General features: G+C 40.6%; 2 protein-coding genes across 2 annotated transcripts in view; one reads left to right on the top strand and one right to left on the bottom strand.

Annotated features, from left to right (window-relative positions):
* Positions 1 to 4090: 4090 nt before the first annotated feature.
* LOC140227697 (SANT and BTB domain regulator of class switch recombination-like) overlaps positions 4091 to 12522 on the top strand; it is a 53357-nt gene continuing 44925 nt past the window's right edge. The window contains exons 1-6 of the mRNA XM_072308111.1: positions 4091 to 4138; positions 9186 to 9389; positions 9828 to 9989; positions 10779 to 10840; positions 11493 to 11527; positions 12123 to 12163. Coding sequence (XP_072164212.1) covers positions 4129 to 4138; positions 9186 to 9389; positions 9828 to 9989; positions 10779 to 10840; positions 11493 to 11527; positions 12123 to 12163 — 514 coding nt within the window. The 5' untranslated portion in view covers positions 4091 to 4128. The remainder of the gene's footprint in view (positions 4139 to 9185; positions 9390 to 9827; positions 9990 to 10778; positions 10841 to 11492; positions 11528 to 12122; positions 12164 to 12522) is intronic.
* LOC140227034 (52 kDa repressor of the inhibitor of the protein kinase-like) lies at positions 5189 to 7420 on the bottom strand. Its single transcript, XM_072307465.1, has 3 exons — positions 7417 to 7420; positions 5531 to 6817; positions 5189 to 5358 (listed from the first exon to the last, which is right to left on the bottom strand). The coding sequence occupies exons 1-3, from the start codon at positions 7418 to 7420 to the stop codon at positions 5189 to 5191; spliced, it is 1461 nt and encodes a 486-aa protein (XP_072163566.1).

The raw sequence follows: 12522 nt of genomic DNA, 5'->3' as shown, positions 1-12522 counted from the left end.
AGAATGAAATGCACTTCCATTTCTTTTGGTATATACACATCTACTAAGGTATGTGTTTGATGCTTTGTGTATACCATAGAGCAAAGGGATTTTTATACTTTATTTCCATAGGTTTTTCTATATCTTGTCTTCTTAAACAGTAGGTAATAAATGGAGAGGGCATATAGAACGTTGATTTTGACTCAAGTCGTCAAGTTCTCATGCATTTATCTTCCAAGAAACGTGCGGTCATAGTGGAACATTTGCAGTGGCAATTTCTCGGACTATCATGCTTTCTCAAACAACAAATGTTTGCTGAAAACAGTCACTCACATTCATCATGGTAGTCAAAGTATGAACATGCGAAGTGCCTGTTATATAGGACTATCTTGCTTTATAGAGGACTATCTTGCTTTCTTGAACAATAAATCAGTGTTTGGTGAACAACAGTTGGTGAAATTGATCACAAAATGGAAGGTGAAAAAAGGCAAAAAATGCATGTAAACATGGTATAATGTATATATTGTATTTTGATCATACAAACAGAAGTCGACAAGATGTTATTTATTTGGTGCAAGGAGAAATTGTTACTATATACAATATGTATGTTTATATCCCAAGATGCTGCAATACAATTTAATCAACTACATTCGTCAATCCTGTTTGTGATAAAGATGTGTCCCAAGTATCAACTACAAACATATTTTGTGCCATGTTACTTTTTTTAAACGTTTGAAACACATATACTTGCTGCACCTTACTTTGGTATGTTGGTATGTTTCATACGAGTACTTCTGCTGAACTTTTTGAATTATTTGTAAAGCACCTTGATAAGACTTTTCCTCTTTTACTTGTTGCTATTCAAGTCCTTTCTTTTTCTCTCCTTGCTTACAAGCCCCCTCCCATCATCCAAATGCTCACATGCTCAAAATGAAAATTTAGCAATAAACTTTGGAGTTTCAAATCTATGTACTATGCTCCATTTGTCATCTCTATTAGACTCTTAGCAGTATTACTTTTTATTGCCAAACAAAATTTGTTTTATTCCTGTGAAGAAAAACAAACTGGAAAATGGGTTTTATTGATGTAAGAAGTATGTGAGAGCACCCCTTCTTGGAAATAGATTTACTGCAAAATCCCATGACCAACGATGGCATTGTGATTGGACATTCGCTGGAAAGATGATACAAGCTCTCTCAGAAAAAAAAGGGACAAATTTAATTGTATAATATTATAAAGACAAAGGAAAGAGAATTGGGCATGTTTTTTTCTCATGATGAGAATTGTGAATAAACTATGAAAAGTAGACATAAATTTGTCTTGTGTTTCCCTCTGATATAATGTCCTATATTGTAGCCTACATTGTTACAGATGTTTTCTTAATTTTGAGAAATATGAAAAACTATGCATTGAATGTCATTAGTCTGCATTTAAATCCACATCATTCATTTAAGTATCAAATCGAGTTATTTTCTAACTGGTCGAGAGTAGAGTATTTCTCTATCAAGCTCGGAAGAGCGTGTGACTTCTTCCACTTCCAAAATTATATTTCAGTGAAAGGGGAAGTAGCGCTATATAGAGTGTGTGCATGTGTTTGCCTGTGTGTGATTCCACTTATATAATTGTATGTGAAAGAAAAAATTGTACACAGGAAGGATATAATTCTTTTATTACTTGTGTCCAAATCATGTTGCTTTTATATACAACAGTAACCACTTTTATATTACCTTTGAATGGTAATGAATATATATACCATTTGAAAACAAAAAAAATGTGTATGTGTTGAGCGTCCATTCATTAAAGTTAGACACAGAAGTAATCGGTTACCTGTTTCTTTCATGTCTGTAGGAGATGGTATCACTCTTAAGTTTCAGGAGAAAATTGAAAAGGAGTTATGAATTGTTGACGAAGAGTCTGGAGGTATTGAGTTCTTTGTTTTTGTCATCAACTCTTGTTGAAGTGAAAATCCAAACCACGTTCACCGTGACTATAAAGTAACATCAAGCAAAATTTTGGTGAGGATCAAGTCTCATTACAACTACAAAAGTAGGGAAGATAATATATCATAGTCATGGCATGTTACCATTTCACAACAATTCTGTTGCAGTCACATGGACAAATTACAGAACTGAAATATAATAATGATGTCACAGCCTCAAAAGTCTCCTTAGGTGCTCAACTGTAACTGCAAATTAATCGAATATGACCTATATGAAAAAAAAAAAGGTGGAAAGTTGTGAGATGGTGACAACATTTCCTACCTATTCTAAAGTTAGGGGAAAATGATTGTGATTTTGAAAAACACTGAAGTAGACTGCATTCAAAACCCTTTATCTAGAATGTGCTATTAGTATGCCTTATATATAGATGTGTGTATGGGTGTGAGTGACTGCTTTCACTTTTTTAGGAATATTGAATTGTGATAATTCATTATTAATGAGTTCATGAACCCTGTTTCCAAACTGATAATCTCTTTTAAAACTTAATCTGAACTAGGAAATCTAACTTCCCTGTTTTTTGAAGTTTGTTTGTTTGTTTTTCTTTCTTTCTTTCTTTCTTTCTTTCTTTCTTTCTTTCTTTCTTTCTTTCTTTCTTTCTTTCTTTCTTGGAGTTTCATGCTATAAGAAGACTTATGAATACGAATCTCTATACAAAAGGTGTGATAGTTTTGATCCCTGGGACTTTTGATATTTCTTTATTTTTACTTTCTTCTCATAATTATATAGCTATCGATTTATTGGGACCATCTAATCTAGAGTTATATCTTAAATTATTTAATGAATTGATGCTCATAGTTATTGCTGTCATCTTAAAAAAAAAAAAAAACATGTGTAGGCCTATTATAGCAGTAGGACTTTCAAGGATGTAATGTAATCAGGGATAATGAATTGAAAATACATAAAGAATTGATTTCTGTCAGATCCTATAGCTGTTAAATTCATTGTTTAAAAAAGGGATTTTATTGATAACATTTAGACGGATGTTAGAATGATTGATTTCAAATTGGTAGAATTTTATGCATGTAGATACGTGCACAAAAACTCCTGAAGGTCACCCGTTATGCATGTATAGAATCCTGAACCAACTTATAGTGTAAAGGGACGGTATAGATTTTGTGGAGATGGGGTTTCAGATTTTAACTTTTTTTTTTTTGAGATAATTAGAAACCATTTATGAAGTATTAACGAGCATACAATTCCCTTAAGAGGAATTCAAAGTTTATTTGATAAAGATTTTGAAATGTCTATAAGTATCCAAAAACAAAGTAAACAAAGTAAAAGTGTGCATGGTCCTGCAGAGGTGGGTACCCTACTTTTATTAGGACTTGTTTGTTTTATGATAAACAGTCATTTCAAAGCCAGTTTCATCCGTTGAAATTTCGTTTTCATATCGTATGAGATTTTCATTATCTCACACACACACACACACACACACACACACACACAAATTGAAACCTAAAGGCTCATCTCGACCAAAACAATACATCCCTTTGTAAATGAAAGAACAACCCAAAAATATTTGGGTTTCTCCATTCTCCTCACGATATAGCACAATGATCCACAACAATCCCTCTATACAAACACATTTAGTATTTCATCGGAACAAAGACTTGGTTTGTATATAAACAATTTGAATAAGCCTAATGTTTGTGGCAGTCTGCTCAGCAATTGGAATGTCAATTTAAAATTCACATTTGAGTGAAATTATTGCAGCCCGTTCTCCATTTGATTTCATCAAGAAAGGATAGAGAGAAAACAAAGCGAAAATTTGTCATCGCCAGAACAGAATCATTTCATTGCATGCATGGCGAGTGCTGTCACTTATTCGTGTAGATGCCAACCCCCCCCCCCCCCCACACACACACACACACGTCACACAAACACAAATCGTACACACTGCATTTCGGCTTTTCATTTACATACGGTAACACGGGATAATACGGGCCGATAATACATCGTGAAGTACTGAGTATACAAATTTGTGTATTAATTTATTATTCAGAAATCCGACTTTCTCAGAATTTTCACTGAAAATTATTACATGTATGTGAGCCTTGTAGAAAGCCTATTTCTTCATGACCTTCGACCGCAATCAACTTGACGACAGCAGAAGCCAAAGAGATCGAAGAAAAGTATTCCAGCAATATTCATGATATTAGGTGAGGAAAGACTGTTAAATTTTGATTGATATGACTGATTTCGTCCCCAAAAGATTGTTGTTTATTGCAGAATGCTATTAGATAAGATTTAATTATGATTTCAACCGCTATGAGGAAAAGTCCGCGAAGCGGCACTATGGCGCTGCGCGACTAGCGAACACTGCACACGGCTACGGCACAGCCAGGGGAGCTCACGGCACCGAGCTGCCGTCCTTATAGCTCCCTGCATGCGCATGCATGGTGCCCGCTGCGGCGGGCGTGTGGTTGGCCGCTGAGTCGTGTATGACTGTAAGACTGCATGCAGCAGCTGCAAGTAGATCTTTTCTCCTGTGGTGTAGAGTCTAGTCTAGTACGCTCTACCAGAATCTAAGTCTAACTGTTAGAAGTAGTAGGGCGTTTACTACTTTACAAATCGCAAACCAATCCATGTCGGCAATTATGCACTTGGACGCAACGGCGTAGCCAGGATTTAATCTTAGGGGGGGCGGTAATACGCGAGGGAGCGAAGCGACCGAGCCCGAGCGAGCGAAGCGAGCGAGGGGGGAGGGTGTGGGAGGGGGGTGTCCCCCCTCCCACAGTGAGAACTTTTTGCAGTTTGCTGATAGCAATGTAGACAGAAAGATCCGTCTGTCCGGAGGACTCTTTTTATATTTTGCCATTAACGCTGTCCTCCGTAGGGGATCCGTGAAGCCAGACGCAGTCTCCGCGGAACATTCCCCGACGGACAGATACAGACCGATCTTTCGGTCAAATAGCAATGGCGCAATTTGGTGCATGTTTTTTGCATGTTTTAGAGATTTTGAGCAGCCTTCCTGGTATGAACTAGGTAGCGATATTTTCATGAAGATAAATTCGTATGCATGTTCTTTATTTTCAGGCCTTTTTTTGTAATGTGCAATTCAAGGATATTGTTGCACATACATTCATATTTTCATTTGTTACAATGTCAAACAAGTTATTATTCCTTGGAGAAATGTGGAAATATGGAAATGAAATTGAAATGAACTGACCTTACGTAAGGGAGACCGGTCAAATGAACTGAACCGCATGTTACAATACGATTCTTCTTGATTTCAGTGTAGCAAATCTTGCTATGACGTCATCCGGAGAAGGCGTTTCCGACCTGTGAGTCTGGAGCAGAACTAGCGCCTCTAGCCGTTCCTCACCCATGGAGGCTCTGACGGCAGATGCCGTCCTTTCTACCTTGGAGAAGGTGCGTTCTGTGCTGTTGTTACAGGAAGGGTTGCGAGAATTCTCAAGAGTAAGTTGATGTTTGGCAGAGTTGTCTGCGGGCAACACTCTAGCGCTTTGAGAGCGGTATTCACTTGTGCCCTTTCGGGGACGAATGCATCATTTTTTTTTTCCACCTCTGCCGCCAAATGTCCATCTCACCTTCCAGTAGGCGTGTGTCCACAAGGTCCTGGTACATTTCTGCAGCGGAGAGAAACTCTTTATTGTCGTCTACGAAAGCAGGGACGATACGCGTCAGGTGCATTATCTTTCTCTGCGTTATGCTGAATCTATCTCTCAGATGTGTTGAGACAGTATCTATGAGAGGCAGAAACACATTCAGTCTGAAGTATTCAGAGACGGGATTTCCTTGCCCTTGTGCGCCTGTGTTGTTTGGTCGGTATACGCTCCGGGAAGCCGTTCTTGGTAGTTCCACTGGCACATTACTTGCATTTGCCACCTTGACAGCATCCTGAAAGAGAGAGTCGTATGTGCCATCATCCCTCCAAGCTTGCATGACTTCTTGAGCTGATGAAACCAGATCTAGTGCTTCCAACAGATCCATACCGACTGTTTGCATCCCTCTTGAAGCTGGGAGGAGAATACTAGACACTTTGGCAAGCACGTGGAGAGACATGACGAAATCAAACGATGCTATCGCTCGCGATAGAGAGAGTGCATTACGTCGTGCGTCGGACGTTTGCCATGCTGACATTTGGTCTAGTGTAGAGATGATATGTGGCAGGAGGGAGAGCAGATTTATGACTGCTTCGTGTCTTTCAAGGAATCGTGTTTGGCAAAGAGTTTTCAAACGCTTCCTTTGGTGGTGGTCAATTCCTGCTTTGTCTATCTCTGCTTCAAGATGCTTTACTCGCTTGGCGCTACTGTTGAAGAAGGCAGTGATTTGTTGGATTGTATCTAGACAGTTTCTAACTGGCACTACTTCAGTTGTCTTGGTAGCACACAAGTTAAGCATGTGCATGGCACAGTGAAAGTATTCGGCATGAGGAGCTTGCTCCCGAACCTTCGCAGCTACTCCAACCTGCTGACTGGCCATGCTGCTGGCACCATCATAACCTTGTCCTACAAGCTTCTCCAGATCTAGATTGAAGTCTTTCAGCTTGGCTAGTATTACAGATGCAATGTTCTTTCCACTCATTGTGAGCTCATCACCAACCGATGGGTCTATCTTCTCCTTTTCAATCATCTCATCCAGGACATCCACAATGCAAATGGGAGATTCTTGAATCGTCATTCTGCCCATATCATCTTCTTCGACATACCGCACGGCAATAGTTAGTTGTTCTCTCTTCTTCCGATCCATCGTCTCGTCGGCCAGGACGCTCCAGACACCAGCTTTTCTCACTGTGTCCAGAATCCTTTCTCTTACTATCGCAGATGCACAATCCAGCAAATTGTTGGTCTGATGAGTCTTGTGCTCCCATAATTCTTCATTTTTTTTTTTTTTTTGTAGATCTGAAAATTAGTGTACTAAGGCTAGGGGAAGGGGCGGAGGTGGAAGGGGGTATCCCCCTTCCATGGAAGAGAGATTTTGCAATTTTGGAATTGAAAGGCAGCCGATCGCCATCTCTAATGTAGTAATGGTACGTAAACTCCGAACGACCGAAGTTTGTGCATGCAATTGCGCAATGCCAGACTCGGTGATATATCCATAAACGTGTGGGACAATGCTGCCACTGAGACACGTGTGTGTGTGTGAATGTGTGTGTACGCATCATACACAAACATTGTCACCGCGAGCTGCGGTGATTGGAGGAGAGAGGCCAGAAGACGTGTGTGTGTGTGTGTGTGTGTGCGTGTGTGTGTACGCATCATACACAAATATTGTCACCGCGAGCTGCGGTGCTTGGAGGAGAGAGGCCAGAGGACGCGTGGCTCTTTTGGCCTCTCTTCATGCGCTTGCGCACTGAGTGTGTGTGTCCATTCGTATATTCCATTCTGAAGCTCTCGTGGCTCGCTCGGACAGCCATTTTGGGTTAGGAGATTAACACAGGGAGCTCTCGTAGCCTACCGTTTTGTTCGCTGACCCATTGAGCCAGCGCTATTCTCATTCGGGGTCACTACATTTGATACAGAATGGGGGAGGCAGCGTGTTGCGTTCGTCTCCTTGCCGCACAAACCACTCGCCACGACTGAGTGCCTTGAAGTTCAACGATCTGGTGCACACTTTAAGTGAAATACATTGTATTGAAAAATGATCTTAATTGATAAAAGGTTGGAAAGAAAAGACCCGCTTCATGCACACGCATACAGTATACACGCAATTTTTCTTTCCTTCTTTTTTTCTTTTTTTTTTCGCCTTCCAAATCCCCGGTCCAAATCTTAGGGGGGGCGACCGCCCCCATCGCCCCCCCTGGCTACGCCAGTGCTTGGACGCAATCGCAAAGTGCACAATTGCTGATTTGTGATCTGATCGGCATGATCGGGATGGATGAAGGAGGCATCCCAGTTTGGGAAACCCACTCACAAGGGGGGCCCCTCCTTATAAGTAACCCCCGGGGCACCCCTTATAAGGAGTCTCCACGCTTTTTTGCAATGCAACGCGAAAATGAAAGGACTGCGGCAATTCGCTTGATTATGTCCATAAAGCTTCACAAGTTTCCTAGTTACTCACGAAATTTGAGCAAAATCGGTTGAGGCATCATATCTAAAATCATGGATTTAAATGCGATGTCAAACGACCCATGCGAATGCTGAATGCGAGCGATTACTGGCGTGAGTGTCGCCAGGCGCGGCGGCGCGGCAATGCTTGAGTGCAGACGTGACGACCGAGTACGTACTCAGTCGCCACGTCTGCACCAAAGAGTATAGAAGCGCACGCATCGTGCGCTCTATACTCTTTGGTCTGCACTCAAGCATTGCCGCGCCGCCGCGCCTGGCGACACTCACGCCAGTAATCGCTCGCATTTCAGCATTCGCATGGGTCGTTTGACATCGCATTTAAATCCATGATTTTAGATATGATGCCTCGAACCGATTTTGCTCAAATTTCGTGAGTAACTAGGAAACTTGTGAAGCTTTATGGACATAATCAAGCGAATTGCCGCAGTCCCTTTCATTTTCGCGTTGCATTGCAAAAAAGCGTGGAGACTCCTTATAAGGGGTGCCCCGGGGGTTACTTATAAGGGGGACGGGGTTACTTATAAGGGGGACGGGTTACTTATAGGAGGGCCCCCCTTGTGAGTGGTTTCCCGAACTGATCCTAACTTAGAATTCTAGATATCTAAAAATATTCAAGTAATGTTAGGGTCTGTTTAACTGTTGTGGATAGCTAGGATGTTCAAAATGGAATCTGTTGTAACGACACAGGCCACTACTTTCTCACACTAGATCTATGCTCCATGAATGATCATGGCATTTTCTGCAATTAAATGCAACAGTCACACTGTTGTTAAATGTAAAGCTCACTAACTAATCCTGCAGCGGAGAGCAAAATAGGCATGCAATATTGCAATCACATAGTGTTTGATGTGTCAGCTAGCTCCACAGCTCAGAAACACAGTGAGTGAGGCAGGCTTTTTAGTGACCTTATCACTTCTCAAAAGGCATTCCATGCAGCAAGAGAAGCTTGCCAGCTGCTCAGTGCGTGGTGGTACATGGGCGCTTGGCGCACGGCAAATGAGGTACCAATCAGCGAAGAAAGTTCGTCTTCTTCCATAAAAGTGTAGCCTTTGACTTCAAGTTCAAGGTTAATAAAAATGCAGTATTTGTGGGGTTTTTTTTTAGTACTATCAAAATGTTAGAAAAAGATTAAATCATAATGAGTTTTCTTTGTGTCTTTATTGTTTCCAACCAGAGGTCATGACCCGAAGGGAAGACCCATCGCGGGCTGTAGCCCTTGACCTGATGCTGCGAACCTTCATGAATTCTTCCGAATTTAACGACATGCAGCCCAAAAACTGGGACGCCATCGCCAAGTTGATCCCAGGCACCATGCCACAGGAGTGTGCCCAGCGCTTTGAGGAGTTACAGTCGGCTGCTGGGGACCTGTCTCACGTGGGTAAGTTCAGCATTGGAAGAGTGGCAAAACATAAGCAGTGATGCCCTATTGTTGATCTGCCCTTTTCTTGTGATGGACTCCTGCCAAGATCTTTTTGAAGGAGAATGTACTGAAGCAGAGCAGTTATTTAGGAGCAAAAGATTTGTCATATGGCCAAGATAAGACAAATGACAAGGTTTTCTCATGTCAATATCAGTAAATCTTGCACGTTCAATCCCCTCTTCACCTCGATACATATAACTATTGTAGTCACATTAAGGTGGTAACACTAAATGTGATGTGTCCTCCAGTGTTGGTGTATTTTGCAGGACACACAAATGAAACATTGCTGTCCAGTGAGAAATACCAGTGTCTTTTACTTGTTCAACTTATTAAATGTGCATCGTTGAATTGAATATTTGATTTTGATTTATAGATTATTTATAAAACCTTTTCTAGGTAATTTTTCCAGCCTTGCTGCCCAAGGTAAACCAGTTCCAAGGGGCAAGAATGCAGAGACAAGCTCCAGGAGGAACAACAAGGCTGGTCCAAGACCCAGCAGTGGCTTACAGTCTGACAGGACCAGGGGCAAGAAATCCAGTTCCCAGCAGGACAGAGAGGGTATACATGCTTGTATTCCAACAGGGAATTGTTATATATAGCCATCCTGCATGTCTCATAATTTCATAAAAGATGTTATGATAGCTGTATTCTTGCTGACAACTTCTTGTAGCAACAGCCAATCAGGAAGCAGGATTCTTGTCATTACCATGACAACACTTGCCATTGCAGCAAGAGTTGCCACCTAGCAACTTTTAATGAAATAGATCCAAGAACAAAGTTGCAATTTGAAAGTCATATCTGAGGAATTACAGTGATGGCAGTTGTACACGTACACTGAGTACAGATTTTAGTCTTCATGCTAGATTTCACAAACAGCCTGTTCAAGAGTCAGAGAAAAAATCACAAATGATTGGATCAGTTTAGTGATCTACCTTCTTTTTTTTTTTCTTTTTTTGAAAGGTAAGCTATTCTCTGTGTGCCTCTAAGTGGGGTTTAGAATCGAGACCAATGCACAGGCATCGGCTTCAATACCATGATTGATGTTCAGATACCTTTCCTGACACATTTGAAATAAGAAATACAGCTCTTTGACCACTCCTGGAAGTACATGTAATGTGATGTAATCTTTTCTCCAGGTACAATTGAGATACTGCTGCAGCCATCTTTCTTCCATGAGATGCTAAGTTGCACATATTTGTGTTTGGCATTTACATAATTTTTGACAAGAAGACTATTTACAATTCAGAAGCATCTCTGTAAATTCAGTCAAAGTACTAAGTGTAAATCTAGATGAATTCAACATATGTCATGTGATTTAGCCTTATTTGTCTTGCTTCAATATTTCAGACTTGACCCAAGGAGAAAGCAGTGCACAAAAAGACGCAAAATCCTCCCAAATGTCAAACAAGGTGAGCGACAGGTTGTTACAATACATACAGACAACGTGCCTGAAACCAGTGTCTTCTAAACGTACATTTGTGTGCCACATAATTTTCTATGCATTGTTCAGCAGAGTGAGCCTTTATGCTTACACATGTATGTTAACTTGTTTCAGTAAATGATGCATCACGCGTTACCCCGGGGTACCGCAGTACCCCGGGTTACCGCGTTGTGTAGCGCCACCTGGCATCCATTAGAGGACAGCCAGAGAAAAATGCATGCACTGTGTGTGCGTGTACATAGTCATTCCCATGCCACTGCATGTTATGCTATGCAAGCATGGCACACTGTGATACCACTAGCGTGTGCTTTAATAGTGCAGTGCAGTGCAGTGGCTAGCGCGTGCTACAGTAGCTCCAGCACCAAAATAATTTCCTCTTTTTGGCACCCAGGGTACAACCTTTTTTAGAAAATAAATAATTCAATAAAAATGGCTGATTTTTATTTGGTACCCCGGGATACCATTTATGTCATCAAATGTAATGACATGTGTAAGATAGTTAGAACATTGACATACAACTTTGTGACACCATTGTTCTCCACATACAAGTTTTTGAGTATTTTAGGTGTGTTTTTTTTTTTTTTTTTTATGCTGAGCACGTCATGCTGTTCTCTTTCTAGGATGCCACAGTGAACCAGAAAGTAAAGACAGAAGGGTGAGTTTTTATTACACTAGAGTGGACTTGCTATATTTTTGTATGATGAGATGTACATCTGTACAATTAAACCTTTGGTCGCCAGTCAGATTTTTTAATAAAGACCCTTTTCAATCGATCAAGAGTATGATTTATCCGTTAGTGTTTTGATATTGGCATATAAGTTTTAATACAATCAAGACTGGAACTTTCTTTGCCAGACATGATATTCTGCAGATTTAAATCTGATTTCCTTCTTTCTTTCTTTTTTAAAGTCTGTACACATTTTGCTAATTTCATGTATTGAAATCAACTGAAAATTTGGTCAATATCATCCCTGTTTGTTTGCCTGGAGGAATAGCCTCAAAGAGAAAAAAAAAGTATCCATAAATATTTGTTGACATCTTTCTAATTAAGTTTTGTGTCACTTTCTCAATGATATGGATATACCGCACGTAGAGTGAGTGAGAGGTCCATGTGAGACCAGAAGATATCTAGATAACTTTGGCTGATCAGTGATTAGGTCATGCTGTATGAAAATAAACGTTTCTATCATGAGAAAACTGTTAAATTAAATTATTAAACTTAAAATGTTTCCTTCAATCTCTTTCGCCAGACCAAACATTGTGATCCATGTGTGTGATGAGGCAAAGAATGGTAAGCGTGTTGAGATCTTCCTAAGCAGAAATAACCAGATAGTTACTTAGCATACTTCGTTTTTTTTTTTTTTTTTTTTTTTTGGGGGGGGGGGGGTTGTGTGTGTAGGAGCAAGTTTTAGGCATTGGGATGTTGTGTGAGAGTAATCCTTGTCTTCATTCTCCCCCTAAACTTTAGGGCAAAGAATTCGAGAAAAGGAATCTGCTTGTTAGTCCAAATTTACGGTCTCTCTGTGGTTCAATTGTGTATTTTCTTCCCCAAATTCCCTGTATCCTTTCTGTGGTCATGTGAATAAGGCAATTCTTGCCCAACATTCAAGTACCGGTATTCTGTTGGTGTCAGATCGGTGTACAGTAGTG

The sequence above is a fragment of the Diadema setosum genome, chromosome 4, assembly GCF_964275005.1.
Source record: "Diadema setosum chromosome 4, eeDiaSeto1, whole genome shotgun sequence".
NCBI classification, from domain to species: domain Eukaryota; kingdom Metazoa; phylum Echinodermata; class Echinoidea; order Diadematoida; family Diadematidae; genus Diadema; species Diadema setosum.
This window is presented reverse-complemented; position numbering and strand designations above follow the sequence as displayed.

Coding starts and splice junctions, on each gene's coding strand:
- LOC140227034 (XM_072307465.1), bottom strand. Junction 5,359..5,530: donor GGACACACGCCTACTGGAAG/GTGAGATGGACA, acceptor ACAACAGCACAG/AACGCACCTTCTCCAAGGTA.